At 34.3% G+C, this 21,085-nt stretch overlaps 3 protein-coding genes, 1 long non-coding RNA gene and 1 other non-coding gene across 5 annotated transcripts; 3 read left to right on the forward strand and 2 right to left on the reverse strand.

Annotated features, from left to right (window-relative positions):
* Positions 1 to 775: 775 nt before the first annotated feature.
* LOC104900031 (copper transporter 1) lies at positions 776 to 1,555 on the forward strand. The gene has a single exon (XM_010687354.4). The coding sequence runs from the start codon at positions 929 to 931 to the stop codon at positions 1,418 to 1,420; it is 492 nt and encodes a 163-aa protein (XP_010685656.1). The 5' UTR covers positions 776 to 928; the 3' UTR covers positions 1,421 to 1,555.
* A 7,378-nt stretch (positions 1,556 to 8,933) lies between these two features.
* On the reverse strand, positions 8,934 to 10,851 carry LOC130592156 (uncharacterized). Its single transcript, XR_008970367.1, has 2 exons — positions 10,426 to 10,851; positions 8,934 to 9,177 (listed from the first exon to the last, which is right to left on the reverse strand). It is a non-coding gene; the product is annotated as an uncharacterized LOC130592156 (long non-coding RNA).
* Positions 10,852 to 13,925: 3,074 nt separating this feature from the next.
* On the forward strand, positions 13,926 to 16,072 carry LOC104900032 (universal stress protein PHOS34). Its single transcript, XM_010687355.4, has 5 exons — positions 13,926 to 14,084; positions 14,205 to 14,390; positions 14,908 to 15,017; positions 15,399 to 15,517; positions 15,754 to 16,072. The coding sequence occupies exons 2-5, from the start codon at positions 14,213 to 14,215 to the stop codon at positions 15,839 to 15,841; spliced, it is 495 nt and encodes a 164-aa protein (XP_010685657.1). The 5' UTR covers positions 13,926 to 14,084; positions 14,205 to 14,212; the 3' UTR covers positions 15,842 to 16,072.
* Positions 16,073 to 16,134: 62 nt separating this feature from the next.
* On the reverse strand, positions 16,135 to 18,334 carry LOC104900033 (glutathione S-transferase U7). Its single transcript, XM_010687356.4, has 2 exons — positions 17,943 to 18,334; positions 16,135 to 16,839 (listed from the first exon to the last, which is right to left on the reverse strand). Exons 1-2 carry the CDS (start codon positions 18,261 to 18,263, stop codon positions 16,462 to 16,464), a joined length of 699 nt encoding a protein of 232 aa, XP_010685658.1. The 5' UTR covers positions 18,264 to 18,334; the 3' UTR covers positions 16,135 to 16,461.
* A 2,554-nt stretch (positions 18,335 to 20,888) lies between these two features.
* On the forward strand, positions 20,889 to 20,960 carry TRNAD-GUC (transfer RNA aspartic acid (anticodon GUC)). The gene has a single exon. It is a non-coding gene; the product is annotated as a tRNA-Asp (tRNA).
* The last annotated feature ends 125 nt before the right edge of the window (positions 20,961 to 21,085 follow it).

Here is a 21,085-nt window from a genome sequence, read left to right on the forward strand (position 1 = left end):
TCAACAAAATAAACAAAAGTATAAACTTGAAAATGAAAATAAGAGAAGAAAAGAAGCTTACCATGGATAAAATCATTCATGACAAAGGAAAGGGAGAAAAAGTGGACGGCTATAGAAAAAAAACTAGGTGTAGAATTACACAATCTCTACTATACCCTAATTAGTGGCATATTTTCCATTTTTCTAATTAGTGTCTAAGATCCTAAATAATAACAGCAAATGTTAAACATAATTTCTAAAAAATGTTAATATTAGTTCAAAAATATAAGACAAAATTACACGTCAATTAGTGTTATTATTAATGGTTAGTTATTGTTTAATTTATCCACTTGTAACTTCTTTGCAGCTGTATCATTCTCCAAACATCATCCTAACACATACTTATTATCATCTATGCGCTAATTTACAGAACAACAAATGCATATCTGTGCATGTTTCATTCTATTTATATTGTTTTTGCAAGAAACAACAAACATATAGTGCATGACAACATCTTTTTAAGTTAATCTTTACAAAAATAGAAAGTTTTCAACAGATGTATTCCCCCCTATTCACATTCATGATACATACATGAAACTATGAAACATCATATAAAGACTCCAAAAATATGAAACCATTTATTACGCATTAAATTCACATCCACAAATTTCATCACTGTACTATCCTTCATGTCAAACGTATAGTACACTCCCATTTCTAAAAATTACCCAAAATAACATTTTTTAACCCAAAAAATTCTTAAAAAATTTATAAAAATATCTTTCTTTCATGTACTACCAAAATCAAAACAGTACAAAACAAAACCTTCTCTACCTTATATTACATCTACCCTCCACAAAATTAATATCACCACTTCCTACTTCCTCCCTAAACAACAACAACAACAACAACAACACACCAACACTTGTTTTGATTCCATCATATTAATATGGATCATGGTATGGATGGCCATGGCATGGGTGGCATGATGATGACACCACCCCCATCATCATCATCATCATCATCCATGAACATGGGTGGTGCATCATCTCATAAGAAGATGATGATGCACATGACATTCTATTGGGGTAAAGATGCATTAGTTCTCTTCAATGGATGGCCTGGGACCCACATATCTATGTACATACTCTCTCTAATATTTGTCTTTGTTTTGGCTTTTCTTGTTGAATGGTTATCTCGTTCTCGCATAGTTAAATCCAGAAGAAACGACGTCGTTTCAGGTCTCATGCTAACACTTCTTCATGCTCTACGTATGGGGCTTGCTTATCTTGTAATGCTTGCTGTTATGTCCTTTAATGGTGGTATTTTTTTGGTTGCTGTTGCGGGTCATGCTATCGGGTTCTTCATCTTTGGTTCTCGGGTTTTCGAGTCGGGTCGTAAAGGTTCTGAAGACCCGGATCTTCCTCCCATGAGTTGTTGAGTCCTATGATTAATTTGGGGTTGAAGGGTATTTAGGCTGAAAATGTGGAGTAAATGGTGTATTGTTATTTTGGTTTTGGGAGATTATCATTGTTAAAAGTTAAAACCTTGAATGATTGTTTTCCTAATATGTTCATTTTGGCCTATGATTGTTTTCCTAATATGTTCATTTTGGCCCTGATAGAGGGATAGGATGACTAATTAGTAACGTACTTCTTCCTGTTATCATATAAGTAACCCACTACTTAATCAAGGTCTCGAGTTCGAGTCTTGGGTGTGGAAAAAATTCCAGTTGATAGAGGGATGCTGTCTTTTTGAGGTATCCGTGCAAACTTTCGCAGGAAATTAGTTCACTCGTCGAAGGTAGTGAAAAACTCCTCGTAGTAGGACCAAAAAAAAAAGAAAGTAAAACACTTCTCTCAAGAAGCTAACGCATAAAACTCATTCCCAATGAAGGAAATATATTTTTAGCTGAATTACTACATAAACTACTATAGTATATTTATCCAATGGCTGGCTAATTGATTCTTGCATCGGCTAATGATCGACAATTAAAATTTATGTGCAGAGTTGGATTTCACTAAACATTAATGTCTATCTCTAACAGTCTGTTCCATATTGAATTGATTGACTTTTCGGTTACTCGTAATTGTTCGTTCATAGATGAGTAATACTAATAGTCTTTGAATTTGGTGAGTAGCTATTTAAAATCAAAATTATTGAATCATGTGTTGTTACAAAGTGCCAACACTTGAAAGTAACAATACTACTTAAGTAGGGTTTTACATTCCGAGTCTTAAGCCTCTTATGATATTTTATTTAGTCAGCAAGAGCGTTAAACTTGTTTAATTTACTCCTAAGTGGTAAAGTAACAATATTTTATTTAGTCAGCAAAGCATTTAAATACATTGTTTTGGAATTATATATTCTTATATTATTTTATATAAATATAAATAATTAAATAGAATAATATATTTTTTATACCATCATAATTCCGTTAGCTTTTGTCAAAAAAGAATGCGATGTGTGTAATTATTTCCTCAACCAGGCAACACAAGATAAAAATAAATGGAACGCTAAGGCCTTGTTTGGTTGTATGTGGGGAGTCATACTTCCTAGGAAGTTGTTTTTTCCATGTATTTGAAATTCTTAGGAAGTGTAAAATTGTGTTTGGCTGATAATGGGAAGTAGAACTTCATATGGGAAGCTCTACTTACCTAGGTACTTACCTAGGGGGACATAGGTAAGTAACTTCCTTCATTTTGGAGGAAGTAGAACTTCCTAGGAAGTGCAGATTCCCATGATTTTGCCAACCAAACAACTTTATATACTTCTACTTCTTAGGAATTTGCACTTCCCATGATTTATTTTGTTAACCAAATAAGGCCTAAAAAGAAAAAAGAATCCAACTTTTTTGGTGTTTGTACTTTGTAATATAGTATGTCGTGGTTATCTGATAGAATGGCAAGATGACAAAAACATATGAATTTGATGCATGTTCTTTGGAATGTGAGACTGATAACTGCATGACATTGAAAGCAATTTGCTACTGCAGTTGCTACTAACATTAGATAGATGAGAGATCCACGTCAGTTATATACGTGTGGTTCCTTGTGAGGCTCTATCTTTACAACTTTTCCTGATAGATGATGCATATATATGCAATATGCCTATATAGAAGAGAAAGTAGTATAGTATATTGGCATATTGCTATGCTTTAAGGCCTTAACAAAAAGAGGTTGCACACAATTAAATGCGTTGCAAAATGGCATATTTTATGAGCAACTTTCTTGGGTAGATTTGCACTTATGCCCTTTTCTTTTAGTTCAAAAGATATACTAAGGCTATGTTTAGTTCACCTGAAATTTTCTGATCTGAACTTATCTGATCTGAATTTATTTTTTCTGATCTGATCTGATCTGAACTTATTTTTTCTGAACTGATCTGATTACAAGATCTTATCTTTTAGATTTATCTCAATATAAAAGAAAAAACATAGTCATGTGGGGTCTTGTTTGATTCGTCTCAATGAGTACTTTATTAATATTCAATTATTATAATTTTTACTAATATGTAATGAAAGATATTTTATAGTAAAAATGAGTTTAAAAACTGACAGATCTGATCTGAACTTATTTTTTCTGATCTGATCTAATCTGATTAGATCTGAAATAAGCAAAAATAAGGTGAACTGAACATAGCCTAAGCATGTACTATGTCTTTAACTTCTAGCTAGGAGTTAGGACCCTTTTCATTTACACAAATGTGTTGCAAAGGGGGCATATTTCATGAGCAACTTTCTTGGGTAGAATTTGTACTCATGCTCTTTTCTTTTAATTCAAAAGATATACTAATAAGCATGTACTATGTCTTTTACTTTTAGGACCCTTTTCATAAAATGTAATGCTATAAGTTAGTATTACTAATTACTACTAATTTTGTTTTTTATTAGTAAAAAAATGTTTTTTTGCACAGATATTAAGAAAACAGTAAATAGAGTAAAGTATAACTCAATTATTTATACTATTTGCATGTGGGGTAGGTAAAGTGGGATAAAATGGTCAAATTTCTCCCAAAATTTTTACCAAGAAAGAAATTGTTACATCTAAATAAAAACGCCTATAAATAAAAATTATTGCAACTAAAAAAATGAGATGAAGTATTTGTATAATAACTCCCATATATGGTTGTATGGTTGTATGAGAATTTAAGATGACACTAGATCAATTAGACTCATGCTTGTATCCGTGTCGGATTTATAAGGAAGGCCCGGGCATCGCAAGGCCTACAAACCAGTCATGCTTGGTCTGCAGGCCCAAGTCTCATGCTTTCATGTTTACACATCATAATCGTAGTATATTGTTATACTTCATTAATTCGTTTCTTTTTAGATGCTATACTTTTGAAATTGCACACTCCTATGCAATTTTTGGAGAGGAGAAATATAGAAAAAAAATAATGAAGGCCCATGTGATATGAGAGAGATGGATAGGATTTATCTTCAAAAAAGAAAGTGATACCTCTAATTACAAAAACACATTTTTAAAAAAAGTATAGCATCTAAAAAGAAACGAAGGAATTATTTTTCTTTCTATAATACTTGTTTTGGTTGTGCCGTAAACATCTAAATGTTTTGAATTATAGATAGAAACCCATAGCTATTAAGCTTTCGATTTGGTAACACAACAGACACTAGTGAGTTGCTTCATCATACATCCACTGATCCAAGGGTAATTTTTGCTTATTTGAAGCTTTCGCCATTCTACAATTGTTGTCTATTTGTAATTGTAGTGGAGATTGTGGGTCAAGAGTTGGCCAGCGATTAAGGAAGTGGGAGGGAGTATACCAATTGAAGTGATAGTAAATTCGAGATACTTCATCCGTTTTGAAATAAATGGAACACTTCTCTTATTTTATGTGAGAATTTTTTGCGAGAATGACTTCACTTATTTCAGAACGGATGAATTAAATACGGATGAATGTTATTTGAAATTTATTAATTTGGGAAAATATCAATTTAAAACATCACAACTTGAAGGGATATCATATTTATTAGTATCTTGCTTTTTTTTTTTAATTAAGTTGAATTCCTTTGCAAGTAGGGAGACAATTTGGTGATCCCTCTTACAATGGGTAAGACTCGATCACAAAACATTTAATATTGCTGGTGATGCTAACACCTATACAAATATATTAGAAGACGTGCATGACAATGTATACACACCACATGTCACCTTTGTTAATCCACTAGAATTGTCCAATGTGTACATAAGTCATGTCGATTAACAAAAGTAAAATTAGCTTGCAACAAGATTTGAACCTGTGACCTATTGCTATTATAACATGACAAAATTACCATCTCAATCAACTTTTAATCATGCTTTAAGTGTCCACAACAAAAATTTAAATTACCATATAGGAAAAGACATAATACAATAAGAAGCAATAAGAGAATCAACCTTCTTGGTAAAAATAAACCCGGAGGCAATTGCTTTGCATTATGAAAAAAGAAAACCTCACTTACAGAATTACTGAAGTGGAAGTAAGGATGTGTAAATCAATATTTATTAAAAAAATCTAAAAATCTATTTAGCATGGAAACTCTCATGAAGATCATATTTCCCATTTCCAAATCTCGAGAGGACAAAATTTCTTTATGAGGCCAGCGAGTTTCCTGTCTCAATTATCTTCAATCACAAAATGATATTTTCCCAACTAAAAATCTCTTGGCTAACTCTATAGTCTATGCCCTATTATATACATCTTTTGTCGGTAATAAACAAAACTACAATATATCTCTATGCAACAATAGTTATTTAATCCTAAATTTTGGATTTCACGAGAAATGAATAACTGGAATTAATTGTTCAAAGGCTTTTTCATGGCAACACAAATGTGCAAAGCACCCGCGCAATGTTACAAGTCACATCGGCTTTCCTATGAATGTTTCATTAGAAAATATGACCAGACTCGAATAAGTCCAAAAATGTCCTAAAAACAACCAAAATTGAAGGTTATAATACACGCTTTCAGACATTTCGTGGCCCAAGATCTGGACGGCACATGGGTGCTTTCTAGGGACATAGGATGTCATTGGAAATGAGTCAAATGGCTTGGAACGAATATGTGGATGCATTTACATTTAGTTTGAGGCAATATTGGATTTCATTACAAATGAACAAATGTTGTGTTCAAAGGCTTTTCAAGGTAATGCAAATGGTGCTAAATACTCACGCAACGTTACAAGTCACGTCGACTTTCTTAGGAACGTTTCAAAAAAATATGACCATGCCCGAAGAAGTCCAAAAATGTCCCAAAAACAACCAATATTGAAGGTTATAATACACGCTTTTCGGACTTCCCCGGGACCAGATCTCCGAACGCCACGGGATGCCTCCTAGGGACTTGTGAGGTCATTGGAAAGGAGTCATGTGGCTTGGAACGAATATGTGGATGCCTTTATGTTCATTTCGAGACAATTTTGGCTTTCACGAGAAATGAACAATGGGGTGTTCGGAGGCTTTTCGATGCAACACAAATGGTGTCAAGCACTCGCACAACGTTACAAGTCACGTCAGCTTTCCTAGGAACGTTTCCGGCGAAAATATGACCAGGCACAGAGAAGTCCAAACATGTCCCAAAAACAACCAAAATTAAAGATTATAATACACGCTTTCATAATTTCCCGAGGCCGAGCTACGGATGCCAAGGGATGCCTCCTATGAACATGAAAGGTCTTTGTAAAGGAGTCATGTGGCTTAGAACAAATATGTGGATGCCTTTACGTTCATTTCGACGCAGTTTTGGATTTCACGAGAAATGAACAAATGTGGTGTTCAAAGGCTTTTTGAGGCAATGCAAATTGTGCCAAGCACCCGCGAAACGTTACAAGTCACTTCGGCTTAACAAGGAACATTTCGGGAGAAAATATGGCTAGGCCTGGAGAAGTAAAAAAAATGTTCCAAAAACAGCCAAAATTGAAGATTATAATACATGCTTTCGGACTTTTCCGGGGACCGAGCTGGGAATGCCATAGGATAACTCCTAGAGGAATGGGAGGTAATTGGAAATGAGTCATGTGGCTTGGAAAGAATATGTGAATGCCTTTACGTTCATTTCGAGACAGTTTTAGGTTTCAGGAGAAATGATCAAATGGGATGTTTAAAGGCTTTTCGATGCGACACTAATGGTGCCAAGCACCCGCAAAACGTTACAAGTCACTTTGGCTTTTCTAGGAATGTTTCGGAAAAAAAATATGGCTAGGCCCGGAGAAGTCCAAAAATGTCCCAAAAACAACCAAAATTGAAGGTTATAATACAGGTTTTCGGACATTCCCGGGGTTCGAGCTCCGAACGCCGCGGGATGCCTCCTAGGGACATGGGAGGTCATTGGAAAATATTCATGTGGCTTGGAACGACTATGTGGATGTCTTTACGTTCATTTCGAGGCAATTATGGGTTTCACGAGAAATGAACAAATGGGGGTGTTCAGAGGATTTTCGAGGCAATGCAAATTGTGCCAAGCACCCGCTCAATGATATAAGTCACGTCGGTACTCTTATGAATGTTTCGAGAGAAAATATGACCAGACCCGGAGAATCACAAAAATGTCCCAAAAACAATCCAAATTGAAGCTTATTCTACACACTTCCGGACTTTCCCAGAGCCCTAGCTTCGAACGCCACGGGATGCCTCCTACGGACATGTGAGGTCATTATAAAGGATTCATGTGGCTTGGAACGAATATGTTGATGCATTTACGTTCATTTCGAGGCAATTTTGGGTTTAACGAGAAATGAAAAATTGGGGTGTTTAGAGGCTTTTCGAGGCAATGCAAATTCTGCCAAGCATCCGAGAAACGTGACAAGTCACGTCGGCACTTTTAGGAATGTTTCGTGAGAAAATATTACCAGGCCTAGAGAAGTCAAAAAATATCCCAAAAACATCCAAAATTGAAAGGTTATAATACACGCTTTGAGACTTTCCTGGGAAACGAGCTCAGTGGCCTTTTGCCTCCTCAAGAAATTAGGATAAAATTTCTCCTTCATAGCTACTCCGAAAGCCTTCCAATCAAAGTCAGGCCTCGCCATTAACGTCTCTTTATGCTGCGACCACCAAAAGTCAGCTTCCTCCTTGAGGTAATATGCAGCTATAGCTACTTTCCTATTATCTGGACATTGGATAGCATCGAATAGCTTCTCGAAATCCCTAACCCAGTTCTCAAGCTTAACCGGATCACCCTTCCCATCATAAGAAGGCGGTTTACTATCACTAACCCTCTTAAACCAATCAACAGACTTCTTCTTCAAAGGACCTCTTCTAGCTAAATTCGTAGTCACTCGGACTAAATTCCTCAACTGAGCATCAATTCTAGCGTTTCTATCGGCCATTGATCTGCCAAAGAAAAAAAAAATTTGACTCAAAAATCGCTTATTGACCCTCAATATAGGTCAAAATACTAAGAAAATGCCACGCTGACATTTAATTCGCAATCTCCTTTCTAAGGAACTTTTATACTAACTCTCTTACTAGAGTAGTAGATTAGAGCAAAACTAGCACTACTTTGTAGTCATACTACACCTTTCAGTCCAAACTGGACTCCATGCAAGTAGAAAATGCCAATCACGTTGCAATCAAACACTTAGTCACATAAAACACATCAAAAGTGCTACTAGAACTTAGAGCACTTACTAATCTAAGACACATAAAGACTTAGTGACTAATGCGACGCAATGTACATATGCTCTAAGACACATAAAGACTTAGTGACTAATGCGACGCAATGTACATATGCATATGCAATTCCCTTCCTCTTTTTGCAATTCGACTTTGAAATACTTTTAAGTTCGAAAACTTTTGTAAAATAAGGTAATATAAACCTTGGAGCTCTGGTAACCACTTTGTAACACCCCCACGACTCCTCCTTTTATAAACTAGGAGAAATTGCGGGAGTTGTTATGCCACGCATGATAATACGTAAGGCTAATCAGATAATACAGCGGAAGTCTTTTAAAATAAACTGAAAATACTTTAATACAACGGAAATAAGAAAGTATGTAAATGAATTACAAACTCCGAGACTATCCCATACTAGTCCCATCTTCAAAAGTCAAACCTTGACCCCATTGGTCAAGTAAAGTCAAATATAAAATTCAAGATAGCTTAAATAAGAAAGTACTCGTGTACTAAAACTCCCATCCGGATGCTTATGATTTCCATGCACATCAAGAACTTGTACCTGCAACTTCTTCTCTAAACTCTGCTCACCAAATGGATCATCACAGGGTTGTTGAGGAAAAACAACAACCAAAAGAAACAAGAAACACATACATCAGCAACGCTGAGTACATAACACAACTAACTAATGCGAATAATAATGCATGCAATCCTCAATCACTTCGGCTTGCTCTTCTTATGACTCTACATGCGACAAGCATATAACTGAACTTACTAAATACTTTCTTTTATTATTATTTGGCAATGAATGGACACCGTCCTCCTCTTGGAGTCATACGGGCTACTATTACTTGTGTAAGAGATCCCACACCTCTTACTAAAGTTCCATGAACTTTAAATAACTTGACTCGAGAAATTTAAGCTTGTTAGTAATGAACGAGGGTGAGAGTGAGCCTCTAGACTCAACATCTCAGAGATAAAGAATACGAGTGAACCTAGTCCACTCAAAGATTTGATAATTGGAATTCCATAAACTTGCTTGATAAAATAAAAGCATTAACATCGTCATGCTAAGCTATATGCAGGAGTATAGTTTCACACTAACTCCCCCTTATGTTCAATACTCATGGGGGATCCATCCCAAGAGTTTTATTGCCAAAGCCCATTATGTGAGACACATCACAATAATACATCTAGCAAAAAATAATTTCTTATCTTTCTTTAACAAGTGAATGCAACAAACACCATAATTAACTCAATTCTAAATTCTTTGAGACCTTGCTCATCTTATTACTTTAATGACTCCATGAGTCCTTTTTCTTACTTTCTTAAGGATCCATGATCCAATCAATTGAGTCCTTGCTCAATGATTCAACTACTTGTGAGTCCTTGCTCAATAACTTTAACTTGTGAGACCTTGCTCAATAACTTGAAACTTGTGAGACCTTGCTCAACAAAATATAATTTCTCATGAGCCTTGCTCAATAATATATAAACTTCTAATGAGACCATGCTCAATAAAATATATAACTCAAATGAGACCATGCTCAATAAATTATATAACCTCGAATGAGACCATGCTCAATAAAATATTCATAGGCAAGCCATAACTTCAAGAGTAACTTAATAACTTTAATCATGCTCAAAAGCAATAATCATCAATCACATGCTTTTCAAATATAGGAATAACTCAAAAGTTCCATTCCTAATCTCCTTTCTAAGTTCTCAATACTCAAACAATTTCAAGGCATAAGCCTCTCCTTACTCCTCATGCTCAATAAAAAATATATATCCTTTGAAACTACTAAAGTCAAGGTCAAAGTGTATGTACCTTGATTACACAAAAATCAACAGTCAAAGGCTTTAATTATTCTTGAAACCTACCAACAATAAAGTACTATCAATTAGTACTTCCAACAACAATTCAAAGCTACTAATAAATAAAAATCAGCATTCTTAAATAAATAATAAAGCTGATTTTTCCTTAAAAAGGCTTTAAAAACTATTTTAAAGTCATAACTTGAAAACCTTTACTAGTAGGCAAAACCCATTACAAACTAATACTTAAAACTTCATAAAAACTACTAATTTACTTAATAAATTACTGCTGTAAATTATTAAAATAATAATAACAATTTCTTTTTTTTTTTTTACAAGTGGTTCAAAAACCACAATCTCAAAAACTAACCCAACCGGCGCCACCACAAGCACCACCCGCACCACCACTGACGCGACGGTGGCAGCTGTGCTCGTGCCCAGTCGCCGGTCACCTACTGCTGGCCGGCAGTGGCCGCTTCTCCTGACGGAGCTCGCCGGCGAACCACCACCGTGGTGGCCGGAATTCGCCAACAAAGAGAGGGGCGAGAAGAGAGAGAACAAATATGGAAGAAACCCCAAAAATTTCAGAAAAATCATTACCTCTTTGCTTCCCTTTGATAATTGCAAGATCTTCCTATAAATTTCAAAAACAAAACTAGATTAGAAGCTAGAATTATTGAAGAGGATTACTTGAAAAACTTACTTGAGGAAGAACAAAGGTTTGAGAGGAAAAACCCACTTTGGGCCACGGGATGCCTCCTAGGGACATGGGTGTTCAAAGGCTTTTTGAGGCAACACAAATGGTGCCAAGCACCCGGGCAACATCACAAGTCACGTCGACAATCCTAGGAATGTTTCTGGTGAAAATATGACCAGTCCCAGAGAAATCCAAAAATGTCGCAAATAACAGCCAAAATTGAAGGTTATAAGTAATAAAAACTAAAGGTGACCCAATCCGATTAAACTTAGCCGAACTAATAATATCTCCATTCTTTTTCTATTACAACAATGTGTTTGGACACAATTTTTAAGGATTTGGAACTGAGTAATTTAGCATAATAGTAACTCTTTGATTTACTAGAGTAGGAGAGAAATCATCCTTAGAAAATAAAAGCAATTTTATAAGGTAATGTGAGTAATTAATAATGGTTTTAGTAAGATAGTAAGGCAATATTATCAATTAAAATTGATTTTTATACTAAAATTAGAATTGTTGTAATAGATGCGAAACTACCGAAAATAGTAATTATTGTAATATAAAAAGAACGGAGAAAGTATATTGTAACATCATCTCATGTACAAATCTATAATATGTAAACTTTTGTGTATTATAAGAGCTTTAGTGCTTTACCATTTAATACTACCACACATCATCTATTCTAAAAAAGTAAGATGTTGATGGAGACTGTGAAAATAAAGAAAGCAAAGAGATGGAAATAAAAAAAAATTGTGACTTATGTGCAGAAAGAAACGGTCTTATAAGAGACCATCTCATCTATACAAATATATTATAAGGCGTGCGAAAACAAGAAACTGTGCCACGTGGCACTCTCCTTAGGGAGTTTTAGTTCATGTAATACATATAAAATAAAAAAATAAACAAATTACATAGTATATGGTTTGATCCCGAGACCTCAAGTACATATACTAAAGTTCTAACCACTAGACTACATTGTATTTAGTGTTATTGTCACAAAGTATTATATTAATAAATGAAATTTTTTCTTACCCGAGGCATAGCCTGAGCCTAATAACTAGTTTTAATTTAAAACTAGGCATTTTTTTTTTGGTAAGATGAAGAGGACTCATTTGAGGGGGGGGGGGTACGTGGGAAATTACTCAGATGAGTCCTATGAGGTTTGATCCCTATACCTCAGGGATAACAAATGGGAAGCGATACCACTACTCCACCACTTCAACCTCATTTTACGCAACTATTCAAGTTCAATATTAAGAAAAGAACATACCACTTTTTGTATTCAGTGAATAATTTAAGCTATGTCAATTAACAAAAGTAAAATTAGCCTGCAACAAGATTTGAACCCGTGACCCCTTGCTATTATAATATAACACAATTACCATTCCAACCAACTTTTAATCATGCTTTAAGTGTCCACATTATTATATTTGTATCTTTTAAATGTTGAGTTTTCCTTAATATATTTTAGTGAGAATGGAAAAAAATGCATATCAAATTTGAAAACGCAATACCAACCCGAGGCAACATCTGGACCCAAATACTAGTTATTAGACTATTACGTGCTACTCAATTGATGGTTATCTTGCTAATTGCGCTACCACACAAGTACCATTAGACGTATTTGTTCCGGAAAACAGTACTAGCCCAATTCGCTTAAACTGTATTTCGAAGCCCACATGACCATTATATGTTCAAGTTTGGGGCTGAAAGTTTGCGGATTCCTAGACTTGTACAATTATCATAGCTCCCTTTCCTTATTCGGTTTTGTTTTTTTAGTAATAAAATTGGGTCATCTCTCCTTTTGCAACAAAAAAATAAATATTGTACAATTGTTCTTATGATGTTTAGATATCCAATAATTCCTTTATTATATTGAAAATTTGAAGAATTAATTTAGGTTATGTTGTACCCTTATATTGTGCTAAATTATGTTTCTCATGCTCTATATGCTGAAGTTTTGCTGATAAAGATATATCTATTTTGAGTTACCAATCGACTTATTTATATTGTGTTGACTAATTTATATAATTGGTCAAAGAGTTTCAAGATTAACTATTTATATCATACTACATATTTTTTAAAATAGATGATACGGTTTGAATTTTGCACTATTCACACATCCTCCTTTGATTCTATTTTTATGATTTTTACTCAAGGAAAAACTTAGTCATGTACTCATGTGGGATCTTGTTTGATTCTTCTCAATATATGCTTTCATAATATCAACTTTTTATAACTTTTACATGCAAATAACTAGAGATATTAATAGTTAAAGACTTAAAGTAATGCGTTGACAAGCATGTCCCAAAAAGGTGTGTCAAGTAGTTTCACACAGAAGAAGTATTTACTAACTTATAAAAAGTATAATCGGATGAAGAAGTCTCAAGACTAACCATTAATTATTTGAAAGCACATTTACTCTATTTTTGTCTTATATCAAATATCTCCATCCCCACCTTTCCAAAAATTAATTAGTAACCACCAATCAATGGAACAAACAAACAAGGGGTGTTTGAAAGGGTCGGGGTACTATCCACGACTATTTTACCAAACACTACTATTTAAATTTATGACGTTTTAACTCTGTAACGTACTAAAAAGTTATTCTTAAAGTTATTGCTAAACACGTCCTTAAAGTAGTAATGTAAGATGACATTCTGCATCCCTGCCTAAAGGACAAGCTCCTATGTTGATAATGTTATAACAATGCACTAAGTGGGGCATATTTGGATAAGCCAACACGTTTTGAAGCCATCTAAATATCAAATGTCACTGTTGTCAAAATTGTCACCTTGTGAAAACATAATTGCCAATTGACTTGGCTTTTGCTACTTGTCTTTAGAGCTACTAGCATAATATACAGAAAACAACAGGTAATCAATCCATTCATATCACAAGAATAATTCAGGTTTATAATAAGAAGCAGTTGCCCAATTCACTTACCATTTTGCCACTTTCTGCAACAACTTTTGGTAAGTCAACAACACCACCTTCATATATCTTAAGATCAACTTATTATATATTGTTCATTGTTGGTGTTTATCCATTGTGAATTTGAACTATATTATTTGAGTTTTGTGTAAAAATTGCAGATCAAAAAATGGCTATGGAAGGAAGAAAAATTGGGTTAGCAATGGATTTCTCAAAGGGAAGTAAAGCAGCATTGAAATGGGCAATTGATGGTCTACTTAGGAAAGGAGATACACTTTTTATCATCCATGTTAAGCATGCTCAAGGTTTAGAATCTCGCAATCTTATTTGGTCCACATCTGGTACACGTAAGTCTCTCTTATTTCCCATCCTCATTATCTCTAAATGTTAATGCTAATTATATACAGACATTAGAGCGGATCACTGGATCTTATTGGTGAGAAAATAAGGGGTCAGTTTGGCGGATATTACCCTTACTAGATGGATATTAGAGGTGATCAAATAGAACGCCGGGTCCGGACGGCTCATAAAAAATTTGCCCATTCGTCGGGGCAAGCCACTTTTTGTGCCCAAAGTCCGCGTTTTCATGTCAAAATCGAGTCGGACCAAAATTTAGGCTAAAAGGTCCTTTTCAGCTGGCCGAGCCTAACCTGAAAACATAATATTGGAAACTATATTTTGTAGTTTCCATATCTTTGTTTCTAGTTTTCAATAAAAATGAAAACGGTAAACAAAAAACGATAACGAACAAATTCTAACTTTATAATAAGTTATGATTATACAAAAGCAAGAAATTAAAACAATATGTGTGTAAGATAGAAGTAATGAAATTGATCGTTTTCTGTTTATATTATGATTTGGCAGCTTTGGTGCCACTTGCTGAATTTTGTGATCCGGAGGTGATGCATGGCTATGGAGTACAACCTGAGCCTGACGTCCTCGAATTGCTTGAACTGATATCCAAACAACTCGAGGTCTTATATACAATTATAGATCTATCCATATTTGATTTTACAAATGTTGTTTATACTAATTAACATGCTCCGATTTTCATTGTCACATAAATAACAGTCAGGTGACAACTAATTTGGAATGGAGCGAGTTTACCTTCTTTTGAAATTGATTGTTAAATTTTTAGTCTAACATATAGTACTACTACTATTGGTTAAGATTAAGGTGCTGTGAACGATGGTCACAGGTTCAAATCCCCCTGCCCTTCTTTGTACTGCCTTCGTGGCTCATATGGATCAAAAAACTAGTAATATGACCAATTGATTTTCGACCGATGGAAATGGTGGTTTCAATGAGAAATTACATCCAATTGTGAAATGGGAATCTAATCTATATGTTGATAGGTAACTGTGCTTTGGAAAATTTACTGGGGAGATGCAAGGGAAAAGGTTTGTGAAGCAATTGGGAGCTTAGAATTGGATGCTATGATCATGGGAAGCAGAGGTCTTAGTGCTATCCGAAGGTGAGACCGTAATGAATACTTACACATTATTATCGACTTGATATGCATTTTTTCCCATATAGCGCTATATCTCAAAGTGACCTAATGTTATAATCTCGCCAAGATGCCAACTAACTTAATTGGTGAAGTCATGAAAACTGTTATCAAATATGAAGAGGATAATGTTCAAATCATTGCCTTTTGTATTAATGTCTCAAACCAATACTAATTATGTCATTATGTGTAACAAAAAACAGGGTACTTTTAGGGAGCGTCACGAGCTATGTGCTAGAGCATGCAACTTGCCCTGTGACAGTTGTAAAGGACCGTGGCAATGAATGCTGAAGAGTGAAGAGTGAAAGTACCAACAACTTTGTTGTACATGGTTCTCCTGATAATCACTACTATTTCTTTTGGATTGGATGTGATCTTCTGCTTAATTTTAATTTCCATAAATAATGTTGCATGAACTGATGAAAGAGTTCAATGACTGCTGATCATGATGTTAACTTTTCTAGCTTCTTGTTGTATATTTGATTTTTTGTCAGATGGAATCGTGAAAGATTGCTTTGTTTATATGCAGTTTGATATATCTAGTTGATTGACGACGTGCATACAATAAGACTATTCAAGGAAAATTTCTTAAATACCTCCACAAACTTATGTTTCAAACATCTAGAGATTTAGCTATTCCCACCATCAGAAAGAAGAAATCTTGTTCACAAAATTAAACTTAAGTTAAACCTCGATCTTAAAATATCTAAAATTCGACAAAGTAAGAAGCATAGTGCTAATCTGCTATTAGTACTCCTTCCGTGCACAACTATTTAATATATTAAAGTTGATCCGATCAAAGCAAACTAGAGATCTCACACTTGATGAAATGAACTTAAATCTCGCAAATGTCTAAGATTTGAGGTGGAGGAAAACCTTGTTCACACACCTCAAACTCTATTAATCATATACTAGGATGACTTACATAATTGTCCTTGTTTTACAAGTGCTACTTCATAACGAGCTTTAATATATACCATATGCTTATCTTTTCGTGGTAGACATCCCTTGGTAATAGAATCATCATAGTACTTCTCAATCCATCTATATAAAATTGGGAACTTTTCTTTGTTGAGAAGTTCTATACCAACAACTTCTTGCACCCTTTCAATCCAAAATGCGACAACATTTGCAACTATGTCCACGTATCCAAGAATATCTCCTCCAAAAAACTTTTTCATGTTTAGTTGACTTTCAAGAATTCTTAGTAGCATGATAGCTTCTTCTTTGGTCTTCATTCTTTCCTCATTATCTTTGCTAAGGAAATACCTCCACACACTTGGTAATAACTACAAATAAACATGAAAAATATGATATTGGCTTGCTTGGACACTTTATTGCTAAGTCTTTTTAAGGAATTTCACCAAAGAGCTCATAATATTCGATATCATTGCCATAACTAATTTCGTGCTTTAAGACTTAAAAATTAAAGTCATATCAGGTTTGTATAATGAATCAAACTTATTCATATTACTTTTCATTTGATCGATGTAGTTGAAATAACTGAATTTTGGAAAACTATAAATACAAAAAATAGGAACTACTATTTTTCTTTCTTTTCGATTTTCATACTCTTATGTTTAATATTTTTAAATAAAATGAAAACTGGAATGAGTTTTAGGTGAAAAGAAAGAAAAACATAAGGTAAACAATTTATGATGGCACTGACTGTGTTAGGTCGTGCTCGTGTTAAATACTCGGCTAGGCTACAACCCATGCACCAGCATGTTAGCCGCTCATGCTAGGTCGGCTAGAGCCAAAACTAAGGCCTAGACATGACAAGGCCCACGATCCCATTGTTCTATAGGTTGTACACTTATACCATGTAAAGGGTCAAATATCTAGACTATGTCGTGCTTTTTCATTTAAAAATTTATCCCAGGCATGACCTAGACCCGACATGCATAATATATCTTATTATGTTACTTATGTAGTGCTTTTTTTCATGCATTGGAGAAGGTTTTGAAATTGGGATTTCATAAATTCCAATCCCCTAATATCTATCTATACAAATATATTAAAAGGCATGCGTGAAATTGTATACACGTCACGTGACACCTCTGTTACTCCACTAGAATTGTCCAATGTGTACATAAGTGATAAGTCATGTCAATTAACAAAGCTAAAATTAGCTTACAACAAGATTTGAATATATAACCTCTTGCTATTATACAAGAGACAATTACCATTTCAACTAACTTTTAATCATGCTTTAAGCATCCACATTATTATATTTGTACCTTTTAAATGTTGAGTTGTCCTTAATATATATCAGTGAGAACGGAAAAAAATATTAAGTTCGAAAACACAATACCAACCCGGGGGCAAGCCCGAACCCAATACTAGTTCCTATCTAATTGATACAAAATAAGATCGTAGTAGAATTAATTACCTTATCATCAATGAATCTAGCCCAAAAACGAGCTTGGGCTCTTTCATAGGGATCTTGTGGTAAAAGAGGACGATCTTTCCAGATTTCATCAATATACTCGAGAATAATTAAGGATTCAACTATTGGTTTTTCATTGTGGACCAAAACAGGTATCATTTTGTGGACAGGGTTGTGGTTAAGAAGCATAAAACTCTTATTGGACAAGTCCTCTTCAACATATTCAAAGGGTATATCTTTCATTTTTAGTGCTAGTTGTATTCTATGGCTATAAGGGCTTGACCATACACCAAATAACTTCACAGCTTTCACTTCTTCCCCCATTTTAACTTGCTCCAAACAAATGGTGGAACACTAGCCTAGCAAGCACAATTCTCTAACATGTGTTTCATAACTCTTCTTTTATAGTCAATTGCTAAGAGTCTCCTAATTGATGGAATCTAGCATCATCATCTATGTATAAAAGGATGAAACTTTATTTAAGGTAAGTAGGAGTCTGGTCCCACAACTTTGATTTTGCAGCAAGTCTTCTATACGACTAGTCGCATAATTAATAGTTCTGTAGTACCGTGGATTAAACACAAATTCACTATATTAGAACAGAAGTAACACCCTTAAATTTATACAAGTAACCTTAGTAATTGTAAATAAATACCCCAACAAATTATATGTAGCCCAAAAAGTTATAAGCACCTTCAATTATATTGGTCAATATTCGTTAAGATGAGTAATCTGAATATGGGATATAAGTAACCTAACACTTATTAGTATTCCCTGCTATAATGATTTCAATAATTATAAGTAACCCTAGTATATAAATTAGTGACATCAAATTACAATAATTAAACTTATATATGAACTAATTACATAATTAACTATGTGTGTGACAGGCCGAATATAAAACTTAGCAATACTTATATTTATATATGCAAATTAATCCGTGGCAACAAAATGTTCAAACACAACTTGATCACTTTAGAGAAGGTCTAATAATTGTGCTAGAAAAAATGTGATTAATGCGCACTAATTTTAAATTAATTCAATATGATTGTGCTCACTAACAGTGTCATAGTTATCCCAATGTCCAATGAGTGGCCACGATCATGAAAATGCATTAGCCATTAGGTTTATGTTTCTAAAAGGAAGTTAAAAATATTGACTTTTAGGCTTTCTATATATGGCGTGTGTGCTTAGATACATGAACATGATACAATTGCGTGGTCCATATAATGGAAATTACGGTCCTAAATGAATAGGCAGCTTAGTTGGATCGATATCATTTTCATTTTGACGAATTCAGTTCGATATTCAAGTTTTGATGGAGCATATAATATGATTAATTAATTGATTAGAGTGGTTAATATATGCTTTCCAATTCAATTGGAAGAAAAAGGCATTGAAAAGACAGTGTTCGGCTAGCGTGCGTGCAATGTTAGCCACTTGGTATTTAATTTTTACTTGAATGATGATTGAAGGAAACAAATTCACCATACACGGGGTTCGGATTTGGTGGAGTTTGATGAAAACTCTACATAATGGAGTTGAATCCTAACCTTATATTTTAAAATCAACGATTCAGATTTTATGGAAAGAGATTAGGAGGGGGAGGATTTTTGGGGAAAATAGGAGGGAAGTTTTGGGAAAGAATATATAAACCACTGATTTTAAAATCAATGGCTATGATTTGTTAAACTCTACGTGGTAGAGTTATTTACTAACTCTACTAGATCTAAACTCCCATACACCACCTTTAGTTTTTTTTCACGATTTTTTTTACCACCTATAAATTTTCAAAAAATTCACGAAATACCCTCACGTTTTTAAAATACATGGATAATCCTGAGGTTCATAATACATCCAAATACTATTAATAACTAATGACAATTAACTCCGTTAATCACTGTTAGTCATTAAACCCTAATTAACCACTAACCATAATACTAACCCGTATCCATAACCATAACCCTAAACCTTAAACCTAACCACCCTTTCCATAACCTCCCACCAACCCTACAGCCCCCTCCCTCACCCTCACCCTCACCCCGATTTCGAAACACAACACCCTTCCTTCCACCACCGTAGCGCCCCACCCCCCTTCTTAGGTAGGGGAGAGGGGCTGCTGGGATGGTAGAAGGATTAGGGTTAGGGTTTAGGATTTAGGTTGGGGGTTAATTAAGGTTTGAAATAGAAAATTAGGGTCAATAACTAACGGAGGTTATTAATGCCGTTAGCCATTAAGGCATTTGGGTATATTATCGTGAAACTAAGGGGTACCTTGTGTATTTTCAAAAGTGAGAGGGTAACCTGTAAATTTTCTGTAAACTCGGGGATATTTGGTGTAAAAACCGTTTTTTTTAATATAAAAAAACCACTATATATTCTAACTTTTGAAAAATGCATTATATATCATATAATTTGAAAAATACTACCTCGTATTTTCAGTTGTACTCAAAAGCCTTGTACGTTTGCTACACCACAAGTGTGATCATTAATTGTAAATATGTATGTATAAGTGAAAATTATAAAAATTTTCTATCATGAAATTATAAATGTGATAGCTTTAAAAAGATATCAAATGATTATATTTTTTCTTACATATAAAAAATAGGAGAATGTCAAAGTATAATATGTGAATAAGGTCAAAAGTCAATAGGTAATTTATTAAAAAATGAAAAAAGTATTCACCAAAAATATGTCAGTGATTAAAGGTCATCAACTCATCAATTGTCACATTTGATGTTTCCAAAAACCTAAAAAGCATATTTTCACCGACTTGACACTTTTTTTACAATAGAGATAATAATAAAATATTAGTTATTGGTTACAAAACGTTTAATTAAAAGTATTTTGGTGAATTTTATGTGCCTGAGAATAAATGATGCATGTATTTAAAAGCCAGCAACCTACGATAAAGAATAAATTTTTGATGTCTAAATTATTTATCAACAAGTCGTTGTAGTATAGTGGTAAGTATTCCCGCCTGTCACGCGGGTGACCCGGGTTCGATCCCCGGCAACGGCGTTTTTTCTTTTTGTTGCACTTTTTGAACTTCCTTTGAAAACCAAGGAAATGTTTTCTTACAAGCCATATCAGGCAGTTGCTTAGAAGTTTCTCTTCCCTAATTCATCACCAACCATGAAAAACAT

Source organism: Beta vulgaris, chromosome 7, assembly GCF_026745355.1.
Source record: "Beta vulgaris subsp. vulgaris cultivar EL10 chromosome 7, EL10.2, whole genome shotgun sequence".
In the NCBI taxonomy this organism is placed as follows: domain Eukaryota; kingdom Viridiplantae; phylum Streptophyta; class Magnoliopsida; order Caryophyllales; family Amaranthaceae; genus Beta; species Beta vulgaris.

Bases quoted from the DNA above. Each gene is read 5' to 3' on its own strand.
- LOC104900032 (XM_010687355.4), top strand. From the start codon at position 14,213: ATGGCTATGGAAGGAAGAAAAATTGGGTTAGCAATGGATTTCTCAAAG. The intron at 14,391-14,907 runs GTAAGTCTCTCT...ATGATTTGGCAG, and splicing joins TTGGTCCACATCTGGTACAC to CTTTGGTGCCACTTGCTGAA. The intron at 15,518-15,753 runs GTGAGACCGTAA...AACAAAAAACAG, and splicing joins GGTCTTAGTGCTATCCGAAG to GGTACTTTTAGGGAGCGTCA.
- LOC104900033 (XM_010687356.4), bottom strand. From the start codon at position 18,263: ATGGGGGAAGAAGTGAAAGCTGTGAAGTTATTTGGTGTATGGTCAAGC. The intron at 16,840-17,942 runs GTAATTAATTCT...GTTTATTTGTAG, and splicing joins CTAGATTCATTGATGATAAG to TTATTACCAAGTGTGTGGAG.
- LOC104900031 (XM_010687354.4), top strand. From the start codon at position 929: ATGGATCATGGTATGGATGGCCATGGCATGGGTGGCATGATGATGACA.